This window comes from Antechinus flavipes, chromosome 5, assembly GCF_016432865.1.
Source record: "Antechinus flavipes isolate AdamAnt ecotype Samford, QLD, Australia chromosome 5, AdamAnt_v2, whole genome shotgun sequence".
Classification (NCBI taxonomy): Eukaryota; Metazoa; Chordata; class Mammalia; order Dasyuromorphia; family Dasyuridae; genus Antechinus; species Antechinus flavipes.
The window spans coordinates 51,438,899-51,463,523 of NC_067402.1; the positions used below are offsets into that span (position 1 = coordinate 51,438,899).

Here is a 24,625-nt window from a genome sequence, read left to right on the forward strand (position 1 = left end):
GGTTAAGTGAGTTAAAAGTATATTCATATTGTAAACTGTTCTATATTCAAAATCATTCTACAAATGGTGATTGAACATACTGGTATTGCAGAAAAAGGGTTGAATATGAACAAATTCAGAGGACTTTAATTTGGATCCCAGTATTGCTAATTATATGTATGACTTTGGACAAGCTAATTTCTGGGCCTCAGTTTCAACATCTGTGAGAGGAAAGGGCTGAATTCAATGATCTCTAAATCTTCTTCTTCTTATTATATAGTGCATGTTTTATCTGTTTATATTTATATATTATTATTCTTACTAAGTGTTATATGCCATCAGGTTTCCTCTGGCTACTAAGAACCTGACACTCTGGTGCCTGACCCATCTTTACCCTTCCCAAGCAATATTTGTGAAAGAGTTGAAAAAACACAATTCAGTGGAGTCTGAGAACTTAGTTTAAGATCCTGAAAGATCTTAATCATATTTCTTTGAACCTAAATTTTTCCATCTGTAAAATGTGGGATAGATGACTTCTTAAGTCCCTTCTAACTGTAAATTCCACAACCTCAGTACAGGGAGATAGTCTTGATTAGGGTGAGTAACAATGCCTATTATAGAAGATATTTCTGTTCAGATACAGGCTAAACCAGATGTCCCCTAATGTCTCATCCAACTCTGAGATTCTATAATTATTGGATTTCTATTCCATTCTTTCAGGGCCCTACTTATGTCAAACCATGATCCTACTAGAGTGGCGGGTCTGTTCCTTCCAACAATACAGAATAGCTAAGTGAGAATTCTGGTCCATGTTAATATGTTCCCTGGTATTGGCTGCCTTGACCATATTATATTAACATATGATATTATATTTTACATAACATAATAAATATTATATTCTCACTGATATAGATGTATGTTACCACTTATCCATGTTTTCTTTCCTTTTGCAATTCTTATACATGCTCTTCTGTAATTTTCATAAAGAATATATTCAATTTATTTGAGATTTTCCTTCAATTTTAAAAATATTTCTTGGATACCAGTATAACTCTCAGGCTGCTTAGCAATCATCCACCTCTCTTACTGTGGAATGAGCCCAATTTGTTCCTGATCATACTTATCCTTGATAATGAATGGTGAGCCATTTCCAAAGTCATTTCCTATTGTCACCATCTTCCTGGTCACCCAGGCTTACAAAGTGGAAGTCATTCTCTCTCTCACTTCTCCTCCCTAACCATTTTGTTATTTCTACCTTCCCTTCTCTGACTTTATTCCCTTTATAGTACAAGCCCTCATTACCTCATGTCTGGACCATTACAATAATTTTCTGATTAGTCTCTTCTGCCACTCAGCTGTCAAACTGATCCTTCTAATGTGCAATATTAGGAGCTGTGAGGTGACACAGTGAATAGAATCCAGGCCTGGAGTCAGAAAGATCTGAGTTCAAATCTAGTCTCAAACATTTAATAGATTGTGATCCTATTTGCTTCAGTTTCCTTATCTGTAAAATGAACTAGAAAAGGAAATGGCAAACCAGTCCAATATTTCTGCTAAGAAAACCCCAATTGGGGTCATGACCAGTTGGACATGACTGAGATTATTAAACAAAAAAAGTTCAAGTTTAATCATGGCTCTCTCCTCCCCACTCTGCTCAATAAAATCAGAAGCTCCCTATTTCCTCTAGTATCAAATATAAAATCCTTGATTTGGCTTTTAAAGACCTTTACTCTTTCCCTGCTTCCTATTTTTTCAGGGTTCTTATACTTTCCTCTCTTGCCCTAACTCTGTGATTCAGTCACTCTGACCTCATTGTTTTTCCTTATATACAACTTTATCTCCTACTCTATGCATTTTCAGGGCTATTCCCCATGCCTAGAATTCTTTCCTCCACATTTTGATTTCTTCAATTCTCAACAAAAAGTCTGCAAAATATTACTTAATGTTAGTATTTTTCCTTTAAAATTATCTCCAATTTATTCCCTATATATTTTATATCCTGTTGATAGCATGTTGTCCCTTTCCAATACATTGTAAGCTCCTTGAAGGCAGAGATTGTTTTTTGCCTTTCTTTTTGTCCTTCAGATTTAGCACAGTGCCTGGCATATAATAAATGCTTAATAAATATTTTTTAGTTGACTAGAATACCAGGGGAATTTATTGAATAAAGGAAACAAAGAAAAAGAAAATTTATCTACTTGCTAAGAAAATAACAAAAGCATTAAAAAGGAATTTCTATGTTGTCCTGTAAGACTTCATCAAGATTTTCCATTTTTCATACAACTCTTATCTTCCTTGGTAAACATTTTGATTCTGTCCAGCAGCCAAAAAACAAACAATAGATTTTTCATGCTTCCTAGGAACAGTCCTCGGACTTTTTGGCACCTACATCAATCAAAGATATTTTTTCTCCCTTTCTATTTTTTTTTTACATTTATTTTCTTCCAATGGCTTAGAATTGTTCAACTGTGGTTTAGGAAAAACAATTCTTATTTTTATAGATAACTAAGCCTTTTCCTCCATTGGTTCAAAAACTCTTTCCCCCTTTTCCATTTGTAGCCATAATCAAGTCATTAGTTTGATAATTCTAACTTGTTGAGGACTTTGTGATAGTGTAATGAGGTAGGCATTTTTTAAATAAGTGGCAAAAAGAAACTTTAGATGCCTCAAAATAGTGGGCTTCTTCCTTCTCACCAATTAATCATTCCTCATGTATGTATAAGATTTGAGCACATCTCATTTTCCAGCATTTCACTTGATGCTGCTTAGGAGTTGAGATTGTTTCATTTATTGTCTTCCCATCTCCTGTATCTAGTAGAGCCCCTGGCACAGAGTGGGATCCTTCATTGAATGATTTATTTCTTTATCCTAGGGATCTCCTAGTCTACTATCAACACTTGGCTCAAATGATATCACTGCAATGAAGCCTTTCCTGATTCCCACACATGGTTCCTCTCATCTGGTTTCCTTGTACTCTTTACATTCAGATTTTTTAGGAGACTTGGTATGGATTTCTCCTTTTTCTCATACTATCTGCTTATATTATATTCAACTGAGAATATGTCTTATTCCTTTTAGTATAATCCAAGCTTCTTAAGGGCAGAGGCTGAATCATTATTATATCCCCAAATTTTTGTACATAGTAGTGACTTTCGTTTGTTATTGCACTCTAGCTTTTAAAACCATTAATATGCATCTATCTTACCTCTTTTTGCTTATGGTAACTTTCCTAAGAGTAGAAAGTCTATCTCATTTATCTTTCATACAACTACCTTTCTCCATCTCCTCCTCCATGCATCTGTGCTAATGGCAAGCACTTAATACATTCTGGTTGAAATGAGTGAATGAATGATTTGAATTAATTAATAGTTCAATACTTCAATGATCTATAATTTTACTGGTGTGAGCACTCTCTCCATAGATAGATCTCAACCTTCTTACAAATTAGCATATACTTCTTGAGAGTTGTCATGGCTAACCATTCATTACTCTGCTGCCTCCTGGTAATGAGTCTCCTTGAATTTAGCTAGACTGTCATTCAGTTACTATACAGTCTGTCCCCAATACCCTATTCCAAAGCTTTTCAGTCTTGTAAGACTTACTATAGCTACCAAAGTTTGCCTTTGGGAACCCTCCGTGACATCTCCTCCATTATAAGATACAAAAATAGCACAGGAAAGAGGATATTAACCAAATATCAAGAAATTGAGAGTCTAACATGGCACAGCACTGTGCAGATAGACACTAAGGAAGATACAGAGGAGTATTTAAGACAGTGGTTCTCAAAGTATGGTCTAGAGAATCCTGGGGATCTCTGAAACCCTTTTAGAGGGTCTACAGATTCAAAAATAGTGTTTATTTCCAATATGGTAAATGTCTATAAATATAATCCAGATAAATAAAAACTCTTTGGAGAGATCCTCAATAATTTTTAATAGGATAAAGATACTGAAAACAAAAGTTTGAGAACCACTGATAAGACATAGCATCTGCCCTCAATGAATTAAAAATTTAACTACAGAGCCAGACATTAATATTCCACAGCATGCCATTTAACATCCTTCACTTTCTACTCTACTATTACCCCCATAACTTTATGTCTGTTAGTATGTGTTTATTCCTTGCAATTTTATAAGTGTAGTAGATTTATTCTTTTTTTTTTCTTTTTGCCATTCTTTTTATAAAATAAACAAACATGATAGACAGTGAAACTGAAGTCAGAGAACTTGGGTTTAAATTTTGCCTCTGCTATTTATATATGTGATTTTGGTCAAGTCACTTAAGTTTTCCAGAGGCTGTTTTTTCAATTCTAACATAAGAGGGCTAGAGTAGATGACCTCTGAAGTCCCTAGCAGTTCTGCATCTATGAGCCTATATGATCTGCTTTTCTCATTACTTTGATAACAATATAAAAACTCAAAGAAGAACATAATAACTTCCTCTGGCAAAAATTAGCTCTGTGACTTTTGAAATACTATCAAAAGGAGGTTTTTTTAAATTACTCTTAATTAAGGCCTCTGAAATCACATAACAGTCTATATGTTATCTGAAATAAATTTCTGAATGACCAAAAATAATCTTATTATCGGGTGAAAATGATTTTTTTCTTTTTTCACCCTTGCAATAGAGAAGCTATTTACAATCATAGCTGAACAGAAACATAAGTGAATGTAATATAAACAGCCTCTAAATCTATAGGGAGGTAGTGAATGTGGCTTTTAGGAACAAACAGAAAATGGAAAAGAAGCGGCCATGTCAAAGTGAAAAATAAAGACTGATCAAGCAGAGTTGATGGCAGAACCAAATAATTTGGACCAGATGAATTGGGAAAGTGGACATGATTTTATCTGGATCAGGTTTGCTAAATAGTTTGAGTTGAATTTACAGACAGAAAGTCAAAACAACAATTGCTCTCCATGAAACCATCCAAAGAACAAAGTTGTTATTATGCTAAAATAAGAGAAATTTTTGAAACATGTTTCTTTGTTTAACTGAGAGGTGGGACAACATAGAAGGAATTAATTCCCAAATATTTGTGGAATCTCAAGGCTAGTTCTTAAAATCACATCATTGGGCTTGTTTTTCTTTGTTTTATGCATAATTTGGAGATCAATTCTAGGATCCCATGTAAATGGACAAAAGGATGCTATGAGGATATTGTTAAAAATGAATTCACAATCTAAAAACTTGTATCCCCAGTACATAGTAGATTTTTATTAATTATTGATTGAGTCACAAATGGTAGGTACATAGACTTTTTTATTTCTGCTTTGTTATCTGGAATCACATACCTAATTGTATGTACATAAAGACTGTCCTAAAAATTACTTGCTTGGAAACAAAATTATTTTTCTCTTCGTTTTGTGTGTGTGTATCTTTAACAGTTGAGATTTTGTCAGTTGTTGTCATTATTATATAATGAATTCAACTTTATGGAACAAACATGTATTATATACTATGGGCAAAGCTTGGAGGAGAATGGGACTAGCAAGACCAGAGGCCAGTTTGTGCTTTGTTCCCTCCTTTACAGCAAATCCATAGTGCTTTTGCTAATCATTTTTATTTGTTTTTTTTCCATAAAGTCAACTAATTAAGCATTTATTGAGTTAATTTTTATTATGATAAAGAACAAAAGTTACTCTTATTTGCATGTGTTAAGATTTACAAATGCTTCCTTCACAACAACACAACAACAGTGTATTGGTAGATGATGAAATTGAGGTTCCTAATTGACTTTGTCCATGATCACATAGGTGGCAAATATCAGAGGTGGAAGTGAAATCCAGATCACCCAATAAGAAGCTCAGAGCTCTTATTCTTTTGTTGTATTTCCACTACATTCTAGGCTGGGTGCTATATTATAATAATATAATATAATATAATTAAATATAATTATATAATAAGGACATAAGCCAAAGTTTCTGTCCTCAAGTGTGTGAATGAGTTTTTATGATTCTGATATCCTGGTTCTCTCAAAGTTTTTGTAAGACATTTTCAGGGATAATGTAGATGATTACAGAGGAGGGCATAAGACCACTTAGTACAGAAAGACTGATGTTCTCCTAATAAAGGGAATGAGAACATCTGCTTGAACTTAATAAAGGAAGGCACTGATTAAGTGGGAAGGGAGAACTGGTCAATATTTCTTGATCAAGAGAGTGAGAAAGCAAGCCAAGAGGCAAGAAAAATGGACATGTTCCCTTTTCAGGGCTGATACATCCCATTATCAGTTCATGGCAGATTTGGGCCCAGTTCCATGAAACAATAATAAAAACCAGAACTCCTGTGACCTATTTGAAACTCAAAGGAATTATAAATAGGCTTCAGAAAAGGAGGGATGTAGAATAGGAGGCAGGAGCAAAAAGGGGTTTTTCCCCTTGTCATTTCAGTCAGAGCTTATTTATTTCTTCTCTTCCTCAGTTCAACTCAAAGTATTGTGACTGTTCAAGTTGCCCCTTCAATATGTGGGCAATGATATTACCTGCAGGACCATATTATGCAACAAGCACAGTAGATTCTGGGCCTGGTTCTAAACTAAAATAAACACCATAACAGAAAAGACATAGTGGTTTGTTTTTTGTGGGTTTTTTTCATCCTTAAAAAATCTAGCAAGATTAGAAATAGATACACAGAGTCAGTCAAGGTAAAGTCAATCTTTTTGTCCCCCATAAAGTAAAAGAAATTAACACTGGATATGCAACTTTTATAGATTTTATGTTTTCATTGTAAAATCAGATATATTTTTAAAAATGCATCTACCACAGGGCCTGGAAACAGAAGTGTCTTGGGCTTCCAAGGACCTTAATCCTGTCTTACCAACTTAAACCCACATTTTTGCTTTTTCCTGGTTTATTTCTCCTGTAATTACTACCATGAGGTAAAATTCTCCTGTCCTATTAGTCGGGAAAAGAGCAACCGACAGGAACTCTTTAAATTAAGCTGACTACAAAAATATTCTCATGTGTATTTAGTACTTTGGAGTTTTCTAATTGGTCTATCTGGGTTCTGGTTGCCAGAACAAGCCCACATTCCAGTAGAATATTTGCTTCTTGAGGTCAAGCAGTGCTTTGCTTTTATTTTTGTATCCCCAATGCTTAGCACAATGCCTGACACATCTTATAAATGTTCCCTGAATGAATGGACCCTTGTGACCTAGGGGCTAAAAGTTAGGGGCTAACTTTTTTAAAGATAAAGAAATTGAGACCTGGAAGGGTTACTCAGCAAATAGAAATCTGGGCTGAATGTGAACTCCAGGATCAGGGCTGTACCCCCTGCACCAATCAGGGTACCTCAACATCATCAGTGATTTTTAAAGATTACCTTGTTATTGCGTTCAGTACCAATGTAATCTGCTTCTTCAGGTATCTCCACAAAGAGCTCAGCTTCGTAGGCTCCTTCTCCTCCATTCCTTGCATTTACAAGGAGCATTAGATGATTTTCATCTCCAATGATCAGCTGCTGTTTGTCTCTACAAACAGTTAGAAGACTAATTAGCTATGGCAGGTCCACAAAGGAGAAGCAGGTTGTCCTATTGATGGCTGCTGTTCCTAGTTAATGACTTCCCTGGGACTAAAAAGGAAGGATGGCTCATGGGAGGGTGACAAATTAAGAATGGCAAAAGGCTGATGGGAAGGGGAGAGGCAGAAAAGTCATTATTAACAAAAGGTCATTACAATGTACACTCCCTGAAAATGGAGGACAGGAAAAGAGGAATCTGGAAGGACCAAAGAGGAGTGAATGAAAAATCAGGTTAGATCCTGATGCTAGAAAGTGGGCTTAGAAACCCAAGAAAAGGGAAATCAGTCTATGCAATGAGTCCCAGAGTCCCCAAAAGCCAAGGGTCCTGCCTCTCTGATCCCTTAACATGAAATTAAAGGAAGAAACTCCCTTAGCTAAAAACTCAAGCTAAGGGATTTGGGAAAATACCATTTAATATTTTTTGATTCAAAAGTTTTCAAAACTACCACCTTCCTAATCTCCCAACACAGGAGAATAACTTTGCAGCCCCTTAAAGTTCACAAGGAAGCCATCGAGACATGGAGAGCAGTGGGATAATTCTCATAAAGTTGTTGACAGTCACCCTGACGATAGGTGTGAAAATCAACCTCCCTCCTACCCCTGTACACACACACACACACACACACACACACACACACACACACACACCTAGATATTTTCTTTCTTGGTAACATAATACAATGCAATTTATAAATGCCTAGATCAATAATACCCCAACTTTTAGTAGTTGTGATGATACTGTTGACCATTTGATTTTATCAGAGATCCTTAAAATAAGTAATTTTTAAATCACAAAGAATTATGTGTATATATTTATATATACATGTATATATTTACATATGTGTGTGTGTATATATATATGTATATATATATATATATATATATATATGGAGAGAGAGAGAGAGAGAGAGAGAGAGAGAGAGAGAGAGAGAGAAAGAGAGAAAGAGAGAAAGACTCAACTTTATGATCAATCTCCAAATACCTCTTGAGAAAATTGGAGATATCTTTGAGATGTTACAAAAGCAGGATCGGGGATAGCTCACTTAAGTATATATAGGATGTGAGCATTATATGCCTTTCCCATTTGAGCCACCAAATAATGAGGTTCTTTCATTAATCAATCTATCAACAAGGATTCATTAAACATCTACTGATTCTCAAGGTCTATTTATCTTCACTAAATTTTAAATATGTATAACTTTATTAATTTAAATATGTATATATCTATGTATGTATTCCAGTCATTCCTATAAACTTATTTTAAAATGTGTTATATATAGACATTATATATAGTTATTATTACATATATATTAATATTAATATCAATTAATTAATGTTAGCATGAATATATGTATGTACATATATAAATATAAATATATAAACACACACACACATATATATATATATAAAATTTTTCTTTCTCTGAAGGATGAAACAATTCAACCAAAATCTCAGGGTGTGTCCCTCAACATAAGTCACAAAGAACTGACCTAAACCAATTCAAAGTGCATTCAAGATCAAAAAATATACATGGGTTTTTTTTCTTAGCAATTGGAAGTACATGTTTACTTTCCTTAAAGAAGCTTTAAATAAGCACCTGTATTCTATTACGTATAATACACAAATTTATTTATTTAAACTTACGATCTGGCTGAAAGTTTCAAGTCAGGAATGCACATATTGTCATCTCCACAGTCCACTAGGATGTGAGCCTACATTTGTTGGAAACAAGCATCAGTGGTCACTTGGAAAACCTGAGTCATTGCCCTTTCCCAAAACCAATTAGAAAGGCCGTAAATTAAGCACTGCACACATCCCACCTGGTAACAAGTTCATCAGCTCTACCAGAGAATATGGCTGACATCCTATCTCCTCTCACCCTGCCTGCCATCCCAATTCAATCTATAATTTTCATGTGGAACGTAGCCCTGGCAATGTCAGGAAGATTATAGGCTGTATTGCTTCCATTACATCCACATTCTGAATGAATTAAATCTGGGTTTCACAAGGGGAAGGGCTTCCGAAAACACAATGATGCAGTGTTTCAAGAAACATGTCAGAAAAAAATTCCAAATTGTTTACACATTTGCATGCAGGAATTAAATACAAAGAGCTGGGATCTGTTTCAAGGTCACGTAAACAACCTCCATGGCCTGCTTGAACAGAGGTCACTCAAGAGGGTCCCTGATCCTACCTGCTCATTAACAATGCTTTCCCGGTAGAAGTTCAGTATTGGTTTGACAGCAAAGCCTTCCTCAAAAGTGGATTCATCTAAACTGTAATTCAAGCTAATGTTGATTGGAGATAATTTATCTCGGAATTCAGTTTCATCCTGACGGAAATAATCACAAAATTAAAGAAGGCTCCATGAAATAGCTACAAGATGCTAATCTGTGACAGCGTACGATTTTTTTTATTTTAAACAAACAACACTGGGTGAATGAAACAATTATCACAACAACAGGCTGAATGATTCACTGATTTATGTGGGCTGAAAAGTCAATCTTCCAGAGGTGAAGTCATTGGAAAATCATTGTGTTAGTCAATAAGCATTGATGTACTTACTATGTGCTTACTATACCTACTATGTGCCAAGGAATATAAAGAAAGGGGGTGAGGAAAAGCAAGCCCATGATTTCCAGAAGATTAGCATTTAATGGGGTGACACATATAAACAACTATGTGAAAGCAAGACATAGAACAGGATAATCCAAAGGGAGAAGGAAGGCAGAAGGGGGGAAGGTAAAAAGAGGGATTTTAGCTGAGAGGTAAAGGAAGCCAGGAGAGCATAAGATTCTATGGGAGCCCACAGGTATCCTTGGGAGTTATTCTCCTCAGTCACCCAGACCATCAACCTTTTACACGACTCAATCTATACATGTGTGCAATGTGCACGTCAAAGAAGGAGAATAATTTTTAAAAACGTAATTAAAGAGCACTTGGGTGGTGTGATGGAGTCAGGATGACATGAGTTGCAAAATCAGCCTCAGATCCTAGCTATGAGACCTTGAGCAAGTCACTTAACCCTGATAACTTTGCCAAAAACTAAACCAAAAAAATATATAATTAAAAGTATCATGGACTGGATTCATAAGGATGACATAATTTATGAGTTTCCTTGAGATCAGACACTTACAAAATGCTTGTCGAGTATTTAGTAATGATGGGATTAATGATAATAAACATTATAATTTGCACAATCATAGCTTTGGAGCTGAAAGGAATTATCAAGGTAATTTAGACCAATTTCTTCCCTTTGCAGATGAGGAAATTAAGGCTCCATGATTCTGGGGACGTGTCCAAAATCACACCATTAATAAATGTCAGATCCAGGTTGGTAATCTAGGACCTCTGACTCCACATTCATCAGTCTTTCCATTGAGTTAAACCTCTATGTTTTAATATTTAGAAAATGCATTTGATAGATTTCTTTCCAAAGTTACTTGAAGGGCTAATTTGGAGAAAGCCCCATTTTACAGATGAGAAAATTTAGACTCAGAGAGAAGTGATTTGTCCAAAATCTCAGAGTTAATAAGCAGAGGACCCATATCTCTCTACTTTGCCACGTCCCCTTTTAACTTTTAAATACTCAAAAAATGTCAAATTATTCCATGAGTACATCCTCCATCTTTTTGAAGCCATGGGAACTCCCTCCTTAGATGCAGGTCTCAACTTGTAAAGTAGGAAAATCTTAGAGAATTGAACGAGGTTCAGGAGTTATAGTCATTCAATCAATCAGTGCTAAAGGTGGAGTCTTCCCAGGTCTTCCTGGTTCTAGGTTCAGTGATCTACTCAGTAAGTCATACACCTCTCATTTTAGCATTAGAGCCTTAAAAAAAATCACTCTCTCCCACCTCTGTTCCTGAATTACCAAGATGAGATAAACTATATATGCCCTTTAAAAAGATTGCTAGGGGCAGTACAACTGTGACTCCATGAGGGGTTGAATCTCAGGATTAAGATTCTCACAACAAAGGGTACCTGGAAATGGATAAACTTTAAATATATTTATGTATGCTCCCTAAATTATTTGGAATAATGAACTAGTTTTACTGGGACAAGGGATCTGTTCAAGGGCTTATGAAACTTTAAAGTGATATTTTCTTTCACATCAAAATATAAAGTCCTACATGTTGGGACTGTATCATTCATTGCACTGGTCCTCTTTGAGAACAAAGGACAACAACCAATGAACTCACCGACCAATCCCCCAAGCTTAGAAGAAAGAAGATGCTAAATGCTTGTTGATCGATTTATAAAATCCAACAGAGACCATGGCAGCTCTTTGAACCAAAGGATGGCTACATTAGAAAGAATGATTGAAAGTTTAGGATTTCACAGCACACTCTGAATCTTGAGAGGCAACGGAGTTTAGTGGATAGACTTCAAGCTGAGGAGACCCATGGGGAAGCCCCTCTTCTGATTGAAACTAACTTTGGGATTCTGAGCAAGGGACTTAACTTCTCAGTGGTTCGTGCTCCAAGTCACTTCTGGGGATGTAACTTACACATCTTTATGGAAGGAATCTCCTAATTACAAGTATGAATAAAAAATAAATTCTACAGGCAGTTGAAGACAGAAAACAATGATTTTGTGGGGGAAAAAAAGCTTACTCGGAGGTAAATAGTGAAGTCATGGCACTGGAGGGATTGATGTTGGTTTATCAGCAGAGAGAAGACAAGTTGTGGCTGATGGTTATCCCTGAAGAGGGTCCTCTTAATGGCTCCCTTCTGTTTCAATGAATCTAACTGGACATCAGCTATTAGAGCTACAAGACAAAAGTAAATTAAATATTTAATATGGAACCTTTAATAAACACCATGCTTTCTTCTCCTCCCTCCTTATTTGTCTGTCTGTCTGTCTCTCTCTTTCTCACACACACTTGCTTCAAGTTGGTTCTTTGGGGGAAAGTATTTTGGATTGAGAATCAAAAAAATCAGGAAACAAAAGTTGATGGAATTTATAAAGCATTTCTTGGATTTAATAAACACACATATAATGCCTGCTGATTTTGATGATAGAGAATCATAAAAACTCAGACTCAGAAAGGAGATCACAGATACTCTCACCTCACTTGAAGTTCAACAAGAATCCCCCCTGCCACCTACCTGTGAAGTAGCCTTCACTTACAGACTTCTAGAGAGGGGGAACCCCAAAACTTTTGAGGAAATCCATTCTCCTTTGGTGGGTCTGTGTTCCTTGACATCAGGATAAATTTGCCTCTCTGTGCCTTCTATCCACTGTTCTTAATTGTGTCTGTGGGGACTTAACCCTTCCAAGTGACAACACTTCAAATACTTGATAATAGTTTTTGTACACACAATTAATTTTGTCTTCTGAACACTAAACTGCCCTCATTCCTTCTACTGATGCTCAGATAACATGAACCCAGAACCCTTTCTCATCCTGCTATGTAGGCTTCTTCTGAATTTCCCAGCTTTTCATCATCCTTCACAAATTATGGCACCCCACATTGAAGTCAATCATTTCGATATAATCTCACAAAAATAGAGACAGTAATATTCTGATTTTCCTTGAATTGGATACTCTCCCTTAATGCAGTCCAAGATCAAATTAGTTGTTTTGATATCATATTAGACTATTGTTTTCAACAAAGCTTGCAACTTACTAAATCCCCACCCCACATCCATCCATCTATATTCATCTATCTATGTATCTATCTATATTCCATTGAATAGCTGGTCAAGTCTTCCTCAACTTGTACTTATAAAGCTAGTTTTTTGAGCCTATGTAAGAATTTGTTTTTGATATTTGCTGGATTAAGCCCAATAATATAGTTTGTCAATTTTTTGAATCCTCATTCTGTTATTTGGGGTGCTGACATTCCCTCCTAGCTTTGCATCATTTTCAGAGTTCATATGTATGCCATTTATATTTTTAATATCCATGTAATTGCATATCCATGTAAATTTTTAATTATATTTACAATTAATTATAATTAATGTGATTTTTAATTACAAAAGATTTTTTTTGAAAATTTAGAAACACATTCAGTTACAACATACTCAGTTAGATATTTCCCAGCAAAACTATTCAACTAATTTCAGATCTACCTAATTGTCATGCTGGCCAGCCTGTATCTCTGTCTTTTATACAAATATAACTTGAGAAACTTTATCAAAAGTATTTTCCTCTATTGGAACATTAGTACACTCTTGGTGAAATTGTGAACTGATTTAAACATTCTGGAGAGCAATTTGGAACTATGCCTAAAGGATAATAAAACTGTGAATGTCTTTTGACTCAGCGATGCCCTTACTTTGTATTCCAAAGAATTTTTATTAAGGAAGAGAACCTATATGTACTAAAATATTTACAATGGTTCTTTTTGTGGGAGCAAAGAATTGGAACTGAGGAGATACTCATCATTTGAGGAATGGATGAACAAGTTATGCTATATGATTGTTATGAAATAGATTATACTATAAGAAATGATGAACATCGTGCAATCAGAAAAACTGGAAAGACTTACATGAACTGATGCAAAGTAGAGTGAGTAGAACCAAAAGAACATTACAACAGTAATAGCAATATTGTACAATGATCAACTGTGAATGAATTAACTATTCTCAGCAATATAAAATCTTAAGTACCTATGATGAAAACTGCTAATCATTTCCAGAAAAAGAACTGATAGAATCAGAAAACAAATTGAACCATATAGTCTTTTAAACTTTATTTTTCATTTTTGTGGGGAGGAGTCTGTTTTTTCACATTATAACTAATATGAAAATATTTTACATGACTGCACAAGTACAATCTTTATAAGAATTTGGAACTCAAAATTGTAAAAAAACAAAACCCAAACCCAGAAAACAACACACACACACACACAAACAGATTAAAAATTGTTTTTACATGAAATAGGGAAAAAATATCTAAAACAACTAAAAATTTAAAAAGTATTTTTTTCATATATGTGTGTGAGTATATGTGTATAAAATTTAAATATATTGAGAACTTGTCATAATTCTCTCTGTTCATTCTAAATAATAGTCAGAAACCTCAATTGGAGTCAAAATTTTTTCAATTTCTGGACTAGTTTTTTCAAGGTAATGGGTGAGGGAGCATGAGATGGCTTCAGGAGCAAGTTTAACTTGTAATTCAATCTATTTATATGTATACATATAGGAGTTTGAAAAGATACTTACCCACTGTATTTGAAATGCTCTGACCTTCTACAGAAGCACACACTCTCAGTGTAAAGCTATTAAAAAACAAGATTGTTAGAATACAAAAATACCAAATTCTGAAATATAGTTTCCTCCTCCTCAAAAAAAAAAAAAAAAGAAAGGAGATGCCTTAATGTGTTTTTATACTGACTTTTGACAGCAACAAAAAAATCCCAAAATATATCTCTAGTACTAGTTTGTTCCAGTATTAGTATCATTAGGAAGAAGTCAAGAAGTCTGGATTCTAGTCTACAGATTGTACTCACTAATCATATGACTTTGGTCAAATCCCCCTTTCTAAGTTTTAATTTTATCAACTGAAAAAAATAAGGATCATAATAGTTTATTATAAAAATAAAGATAGTAATAGTTTATTAGCATGAGTTACTTTTTTGAGTTTTATTTTCCTTATCTGAAAAAATAAGAATAGTAACACTTGCACTATTTCCATCAAAGACTTATGATTTATAATACCTTTTATAAATTTATAATAATTTTACAATTATCATAATACTTAAAAATTTTTGACTTATCATTACATTATATATTATTTTATAAGGTATATATGTATATATATATACATATATATACATACATATATATAGGCTTTTTAAATATACAAATGGACATATAGAAGTGAGTGATTAATGTGGAAATGTTTTATATGACTTCATATGTGTAACAAGTATCATATTCCTGACCTCAATAAGTGGTAGAGTTAGGAAAAAAATGGAACTGAAAACAAAAATAATTCTAAATAAATAAAAGGGCAAGGTCCATAATAGACACACACACAAAATAAAGGTGAGCTATTGTTATTCATTGTTTTGGGGAGGCCTAACATTCCGAGAATGAGAGGGAATCAGAAAACCTCTGGTTTATATCTGTGCCCTGAAACATACTGGAAACAGGACCCAAGACAAGCCATTTAACTTCAAAGTCTCCCTGAGCAAATCCCTAATGTTGTAAATTGCAGAATTTTTGCTGACTTGAGCTACTAGGGTTGTTGGCAGGCTTGAATAAAATAAAATGTAAAGAGCTTTGCAGGCCTTAAAATACCATATACAACTAGATAATGGCAATAATGATAATAATGAAATAGCAGTATTAATTCAAGTACTTACCAAATTCAGAACCAGCAAATTATATCTAAACATTACTTTTGTGTCAAGTATAATGAAAATGTGTCACATCTGGGATTCATATATCTTCTGTGACCTCAGCCAAAGCCTTCCTTCAGGGTAAATAATTTGCCACATACCATTAAGAAATTTTATTTTTTTTTTGCTTGAGGCTTATTGCTATTACAAGTGTTTATTCCACTTCCCAAGAGAAATCACAAACTGGGACTCCACTTCTGTTTCAATTAGAATTACTCAAGTGAGATGAATAATTGATTGTAGCCTGAAATTTCAGATACAGGCTAGGCCCTAAGTGGAAAATTTCTTTTTGCTATTTATCTTTTTTGAATTGCTCAGCTACTTGTTAGAAAACATTCCACTCAAAGGTAGATCTACTCCGGACATTGCTAAATGCCTTAACAATAGATAATTCTACTTAGTAGTAAAAATCTTGTCATAGCTGAAATATTGTGATAATTCTTTCTGATTTTTTTTTTGGTGAATACCAAGCACTTGAAAATATTACATAAAAGTGATGATTTTGAAATCTCTTCCTGTGAGAATTTATATCATTTATATCATCAGTCACATTAGGTTTTTTTTGCAAAAACTCAGTTTAATTACTCATGGAAGATATAGTACAACACCCTAGATTTGGAGCTGGAGGACCTTGTATCCAGATGTCACTTCTGTCTCTTATTATCTGTGGGGCTTTGACAAGTCACCTAAATTTTAGATCAAAAGATCTACAGCTTCAGTCTCCCTGGAGGCTGAGATTGCAAGCATGTACACCATTCTCTATTACCTTGATTCAAAAGCATTTTAATTTGCTTCATCCAGATTTGACTTGATTATAGTTGACTACTGAACCATAGGACTGTCACCTAAACAAGTTTCATTGGGTGATAACTTTAGGAGGGTATTTGCCCATTTACAGAAAATAACATCGGGCTTGCTTCTATGACCCAGAAAATAGACTTGAAAGTCTCTCAGTTTAAAAAGCAATTGGAATGATTGGAACCTTTATGAATTAAGTCTCTCAAAGATAAATATATTGGGTTTAATTTTATGGTGCTCCGGGGTAACTTAAAAACATACCATAGAATTTTTTCTCCTTTCAACCAAACTCCTGATTGCAGGAGACACTTAGTGGGGCCACCAGAATAAGATGTGGGTTATTTCTACATGGGATCCCTGCACTTATGTGGAGCTAAAGGTTCCAACTGGAAGTGAAACCTCTGGTTCAAAGTAGGAAGACAGTCTGATCAGTAATTTTGATTCAATCCAGTCTCTTTGTGAAGACCCTGCCAAAGACTCTCCTTCCATGGAGACCTTTAAGAATAGGAGACAGAAAACCATATGTTCGTGATAGTTTCCATGTGATCTTGCCTGGAGGTAGGGCAATGCATTATATGACCTTCTAACTCTGTCATTATTAAAGACCTCCTAACCTAGTGACATTTGGGGGGAAAAAGGAATTCTTCAGTATATCTGCTAAAATTAGTGATGTGTAATAAAGAAGTAGTTAATTTAAAATGAAATAGAATGTAAAAAAACAATTAAGACTAGTATTCTTTCCAGTGTAACAATAACACAGGCTTGGAATCATAAGAGTGTGGGATGCCATGTCTGGCTCTGCTACTAACTAGCTATGTGAACTCAAACAAATCATTCAATCATTTTGAATCTTGGTTTTTTTGTCTGTAAAATGGGTATAATGCCACATGACCACTCTTAAAGGGATGTAATGAGGAAATCACTTTATAAATTAAATGTTATAGAAGTGTGTTATAATTTGAAATACTTGATTTTGTTTTTACATAAGAAATATGTCAAAGAAATAGAACTGAAAGTGGCCTTTGAGGTGGTCATGTAGTCCAACCCCCTAATTTTCCAATGAGTAAACAATTCATCCAAAGGGATTGCCCAAGGTTGTACGGTTAGCATGTGGTGGAGATCCTTGCTTCTAAATCCAACACTTTTTCTATTGCCCCACAGATTTTGTAACTGATTGTCTACCTTCTTCACCAGACTTGCTCCAACAGATTAAGAAATATTCTATGAATATTGAATGTTTATCCACAATCCTATATTTCTCTGTGAAAATGACTGCTTTATCTTCCACGAATTTCAAAATGTCAGTTAGCAGGCATTTCATACAAGTCACACAGCTAGCTGAGAGACACAGAAATTTCTGCCAGTAGGACTGAGGAATTATTTGCCTGTTGCTGTCATTCAGTGGTTTTTCAGTTGTGTCCAACTCTGGGTGACCCCATTTGGGGTTTTCCCGGCAAATGCACTGAAGTGGTTTGCCTTTTTCTTTCTCCTGCTCATTTTACAAATGAGGAAACGGAGGCAAACACAATTAAGTGACTTGCAGAGGATGACAAAGCAGTGTCTGAGGTCATGTGTCAGAGGCTAGATTTGAATACAGAAAGAGAAATATTTGTTATTCTAGGGCCAGTACTCTCCCCATCATGCCATTTAGGGTCATTTTCAGTCAAGTCCAACTCTTTGTGACCCTATTTATGATTTTCTATTTGGCTCTGTATGTTTATTAGAATTTACCTAGTTGTTTTCAGAAGTACAATACAATAGCATGCAAAATATGGAGAAATATTACAGAAAAGAAAATCAACAGCTATTCTTCAATTATAAAGGGAAACTGAGTTCAAAATGTAGAACTAAACACAAAATCTTCTGGGAAATCAGTCTATACTAGATTGCATAAAATGGCAATTTCCCTCCTTGTAAGACACAAGGTTAACATAAAAAAAAAAAAAAACCCTTATAGAATTGAAAGAAAATGTCTTTCACAGTATCATATTCATGCATTAAAACTGTTGAAAAATAACTGTGACATAATATATTTATTCTTGTAATAACTGATATTTTCGATGAATAACATTATTTATCACAACAGTACACTGACTCATGTAGGAACTTTTCTTGTTAAAAAGTAATATTCTTTCCTCAAAGCAAAACAGTGCCTGTAATCTGTTAAACCCATTTAAACCTAATAAAAATATATAAAAAAATGAGAACTCCTTTTAAAAGAATCCTTTTCCAGGGCATTACCATTTTCTTTCCAAATGTGCTGTCTACATCGAGTTAAATGTTACTTCATTCAGTTTTCATGAGTGATATGTGGAGCCGGCTGCCTGCGGAGTGACCTCTAAAGGGTTAAGATTCCTGTTTGTATAATCCTCACAGTCCATTTCATGTTCATTTCACCATGAACAGGGAAAGGATCAATGTTCCCATTTTTCATTCATTTCCCCAGTTTCCCAGGTCATCTTTTACTTATAATACTTTGTGGTTTACAACCCCTCTTATTTTCTTATGGGCTCAGGGCTGTTCCCAAACATTGCCAAATGCCGGTACGAGAGAACAAGACCAGCTTCTCTTTGGGGGATGCTGGAGAGTAATGTTTTACTGAGGATGTTTGAGAGGATGTTTTGGGAAGAATTGTTCAGGGTCCTCCTTCCTGCTTGCTCTCCACCCTTAAAGGCTTTGCCTCCAGCCCAGACTCCTGTCCCAAGACCATCAATAATACTCAAACACTCAAAAGCCAGAAATAACTGCTCTAGCTCAGGCTGAATCCAGCCTGCATCCTGCCCCTTTTCAGAGCGTCACACACTATTGCAGACAGCCACTTTGCCTGGAAAGGAATGGCAAAATTTGAATACTCAGAGTTTTTGTTGGCTTTTCTATGTATCTTAATAATATTAAAACTACCACTAATAAAAAGTTAGCATTTAAATGATGTTTTATATATTATAATCATATATATATATATGTGTGTGTGTGTGTGTGTGTGTGTGTGTGTGTGTGTGTGTGTGTACATACACACACACAAATATAACTCTCTAAAGCATCTACTTTAGAGAGTTATATTTGTGTGTGTGTGTATGTATATCCCCACTTTAGGAAGGATTTGAATTCAAGTTTTCCTAATTCCGGGTCCAGTATGCTATTTAGTGTTTCTTTGGGATTTGTGAAAGACTTTTTTCATATGTTATTTCACTTGCTCCTTATGTCAATGAGTTATTTTCAATTAGTATTTGATTTGTATATCCATTTTTATACTTATATACCTGGAGTTATGTAAAAATTTCTCAGGCAAAAAGGGGTTGTAGGTGGAAAAAGTTTAAGAAGCCCTGCCAATCTGACCATTATATCAGGGATTCTTAGCCTTGACCTATAGATAAATTTCAGAGGTTCCATGAATTGGATAGGGGAAAAATTTCACCTTTATTTTTTTTACTAATGTTTAAATGAAATATAGCATTTATTCTGTTAATTACTTAAGACTTTTCATCTGAAAAGAGAACCACGGGCTTCCCCTGCCTGCCTATGGAATACATGACACCTGGTGATATTTGTCAGTCAGTTAACATTTATTAATCATCTACTGTGTGATTAATATTAGTTAATTAATAGTCCTTGTGCTAAGCAGATTTCTCTGAACTCCACTGAACACAAACATGGGGGGAAAAGTAATGACTCATTCATAAAATGCATTAAAGTTTTCAAAGCACTTACATAGACACTTCATCTGACCTTTCATCACATCATGAAGTAGCTGGTTTTATTATCCCATTTTCCTGTTGAGGAAACTTGGGATCTCAGAAAAGTAACATGATTTGCTTAGGATCATATAGCCAGTAAATATTTGAGTTAGATTTCCTGACTCCAACTCCTCCATTAGAAATAATGATATATTTCCCCACCTTGATTCATTTTCATCCAATTATGACTTCCAAAGAAGATAAGGAAAATATTTTATAAGTCAAAAAGGATAGTCTTCTGCAATATAGGCACAGGGGACATCATTCTACCACCTTAACAATCAGTGTGATTTTTAAGAGCTCAGCTCATCAATCCAAGTCTCTTTCCAGACTTTAATAAGAAATCAGACTAGTCAGAGATGAAAAATGCACAGCTTGTGACGAGTTGCCTACAAAAGTCCAGAGTATTACTAAAGAAAAACATAATACCATCTAGATCATGGCAATCTGTGTTTTTCTAAGTGTGTGTGTCCCACAGAGTCATGTTATCAAGATGGTAATGGTACCATAAGGAAAAAAATTCTCTCATGTATCATCATTACTCTCTGGCTGTACCTACATAGGAGGTTATTAAATGATGATAGTTTCCAAAACAGGAATACAATCATTTACCCAACCTTAATAAAAAGAGAAAAAATACTTTCTGTGCCTAAAAAGTATTCTGAGTACTCCAGTACAGCAACTTAGAAAGCTGTTAAGATAATCTAATTCTGCTGGGGAAACGAATCAATCGTAGTCACCATATCCAGAACAAGTTTTCACTGGGAAGGTTCCCCAACTTTTATTGGTTTTTAGTTCTGCAGAGACCTCTAACAAGCCAATATGCAAAGGGAGATAGCACCTACAAAAATCTCTGTATGCATACTCACCAAGGCACTAATGCTGTAAGGCCGGGGATCTGGCAGGTTTTATTTTCCAGGTTTATAATCACTGGATACAGCAAAAGTTGGGCATCCACTGTCACAACTGGTCTTGCTCTGTGGGTGAATGTGGGGGAAAAGAGAAATAGATACTGAACAAACTGAAGGAGCGACAAGTTGACAATCATATTCCTGAAAACCAATGCTTTGTTTCCAAAAAATGATCCCATATCCAATGCTCTAGCCACTATGCTATTTCCTGATCATTTGGGGGGTTTGCTCCATACCCCTATGCCATTTCTCCCAGCATCTCTGTTAAATCCTGATTAAATGCACAATGCAGTATCATAGTCATTAATCATCTTACTGCATATTTAACAACATGTGTGAACATTCAAGATTTGATTCCCAGAGATAGATGCAAGATAGCAGTTAGTGTGATGGAATCCTGAGCTAGGAATATTTAGTACTTTGGAGTGACTGTTTTTTTGTGGGACCAGACCTGTAATTTTATTGGTATAAGCTGACTTTTTGTGGATCAGATCTTTGATTTAATTGGTATAAACTGAGTTCTGTGAGGACACTCTCTCTACCAATACATATCCCAGAACCTCTTTTACAAGCTATAATCTTAAAGAATTAAATTGCTTGGGGTAGGAGGGATGGCAAGATCCAGTGTCTTGTGTAGGATTGTACAGCCAGATGTAGGACTTAAGTTTACTTGACTCCAAAGCTAACTTTCTATCCACTATGTTGCCTCTCTTAAATGATTACTAGAAAAGGTATAGTTTCTGATTCTGAGTGTAATGGTGCTTTATTTTTAGCTCTCTGTTTTAATTCAATTCATAGTTTTCCATTCAAATTATGTGGCTACAATATTGGTTTCTGTGTACCCTGGTAGCCTTTCTTTGAGCTTTAGCTTCCTCATCTGTGAAATGAAAAGGTTGAATTAGATGACCCTAAAAATTTAGCTCAAAATCCTATCTAGGATCCTTTAAAGAACTGTCTCAGCAGAAGACAAAATCTACTCTCTGGGCAGAGAGTAGATGAGATGTAGTGAGTAAGACTACAAGAGTTGTTGTTGTTCAGTTGTGATCCCATTTGGTGTTTTTTGGCAAAGATACTAAAGTATTTTACCATTTCCTTCTCCAGTTCATTTTACAGATGAGGAAACTGAGGCAAGAAGATGTAAGTGATTTCCCAGGATCACACAGCTAATATGTGTCTGAGGACAGATTTGAACTTAGGGACTTGAGTCTTCCTGATTCTAAACTAGGCACTTTTTCTTTTCTACCTAGCTGCCAGAAAACAAGGTACATGTTTTATAAGGAGTAACTAAAAACCATGGTAGCTAGTGAGTACAAGGCTCCAGATGAAAACCACACATGAAGGTCATGCTGAAGAGAGCTTTTTCCAGGCAATAGTATGACAGATGGGAATGTGGAGCCTTAGGGCAGCCAGCAAAGACTTATTCAGCATGTAGCCTTAAACGAGAACTTAACCATCACCAGATTACCAGAGGTCTTATTGTGAATTTTCCTAAACCTCTATGATTCTCATTTGCACTCTGTGTAAAATACTTTGTTTTAAATTTAATGAAATTCCTACTGTGGATACTATGGGAATGTAGTCTCCTCCATTTCCCAGCTATCAGAGACATTGTGGTTAGCTATCCAGGGAAGTTGTCTCGTGAATCTGAGAGGAGAAGCTGGGAATCTTGTCTATCTGAGGGAACCAGTCCATAGAACTCTGTTATTCCCAACAGAGTTTGGGAATTGGTGGTACTGTTTTAGCCTAATGGCCCTAGGTTCTGTGCTATGATCCTTCAGACAAGTTTATATAGTTTCAGGAATTCAAGTGTACCATTCTGGGTACAGAAGATATAAAGATAAAAAGTTATTTTTTCCCATTAAGTTTATATTCTTGTGGCACCCCCCCCCCAAAAAAAAAGTCTGTACACAAATAAATAAAGACAAAATTATGCTATTCAGTTATGTCAGATTCTTCATGATCCTATTTGGGGTTTTCTTGACAAGGAAACAGGAATGATTTGCCATTTCCTTTTCCAGCTCATTTTACAGATGAGGAAACTGAGATAAATAGGATGAGAGGTTGGATTTGAACTTATGAAGATGATTCTTCTTGATTCCAGGTCCAGAGTTCTATCCATTGCAACACCTAGTTGCCAATATAAAACCCATCCAAAATACCAAATGTGAGTATGTATATGTGAGAGTGCATGCATGTTCTTGCACATACATGTATTGAGGGGTGAGTGGGTGCTAAGATACATACAAAGTATTGTATGTTGAGGGAGAAATTAAAACTGTAGACAGCAGGAAAGTACTTATGGAAGAAGTTGCTTTGGACTGAATCTTGAAGACAGCTAGGAATTTTAAGAGGAGGAAACGTACTTCGGGCTTGGGGAACGTAGAAAGGGTGGGAATGAGAAATGAAAGGTAGGTCCAATATGGTTGGAATGTTGACCATATGAAGGGGAATAATTTGCAATGAGTCTGGATAGGAAGATTGAAGCCAGATTCTGAAGGGCTTTAAATGTCAAAAAGACAAGTTTGTATTGTATTCCAGGAGCCACTGGCATTTTAAAGCAGGAAAGTGAGATGATGAGACCTATGCTTTAGCAAAATGACTTGGCAGCTCCACAGATGGATTCAAGAAGGGAGAGACTTGAAGTGGAGAGACCAAGGAAAATTCCTGTAACTTACCAGACTAGAGGGGATCGGGGCCTGAATTTGGACAGTAGAACAGAGCGGACACAAGTGAGAGATGGTTTGGAGAAAGAATTAACAGGACTTGGCAAATAGTTGACCATGGGACATGCTGAGGGAGAGCAGATGACTCCCTCCTCAGAAATAAGAAAATACTTGGGATGTACTGCTATACAATTAATTGGTTTAAGTTCGGTGAGCTTTACCTGTCAGTTTTGGAGATACCCAGAACATCATGGTCCCTATTCCTACTATTGATGGGAAGATCCAAGATGTATTTCTAGAAATATCTTTTCTCCTCTGCTATTCTATAAATGAATGTGAAAATACACTGAAGGCAGGAGAAGAGAATTGAATGAGTGATATCTAATGTGGATCACTTCCTAATCTTCGAAGTTTCATTGTTTTTTTGTGTTTTTTTGTCATAGATGAGAATGAATCGGGCACAGGGATGGGGAGGGGTAACATAGCATGACATTACTCATTTCTATCAACGTTACTGCTGCTGCTGCTATTACTCTCACTACTACTCAACACCACTACTACCTTTACTACTACTACTATCACTATTTCAGGAGCTACCTCTTGTGTGAAGTCTTACCTGATTTATTCCTTCCTTTTAGTTGTCAGTGATTTTTCTCTTTTAGGATAATA

The 24,625-nt window shown here is 35.4% G+C and overlaps 1 protein-coding gene across 1 annotated transcript in view; it reads right to left on the reverse strand.

Annotated features, from left to right (window-relative positions):
* Positions 1–24,625, reverse strand: part of ITGA8 (integrin subunit alpha 8) — a 209,487-nt gene that overhangs the window by 82,573 nt on the left and 102,289 nt on the right. Inside the window, exons 15-20 of the mRNA XM_052000132.1 lie at positions 21,252–21,359; positions 14,670–14,725; positions 12,111–12,265; positions 9,692–9,829; positions 9,142–9,209; positions 7,300–7,447 (exon numbers count right to left, since the gene is read on the reverse strand). Of these exons, the coding sequence (XP_051856092.1) occupies positions 7,300–7,447; positions 9,142–9,209; positions 9,692–9,829; positions 12,111–12,265; positions 14,670–14,725; positions 21,252–21,359 (673 nt within the window). The remainder of the gene's footprint in view (positions 1–7,299; positions 7,448–9,141; positions 9,210–9,691; positions 9,830–12,110; positions 12,266–14,669; positions 14,726–21,251; positions 21,360–24,625) is intronic.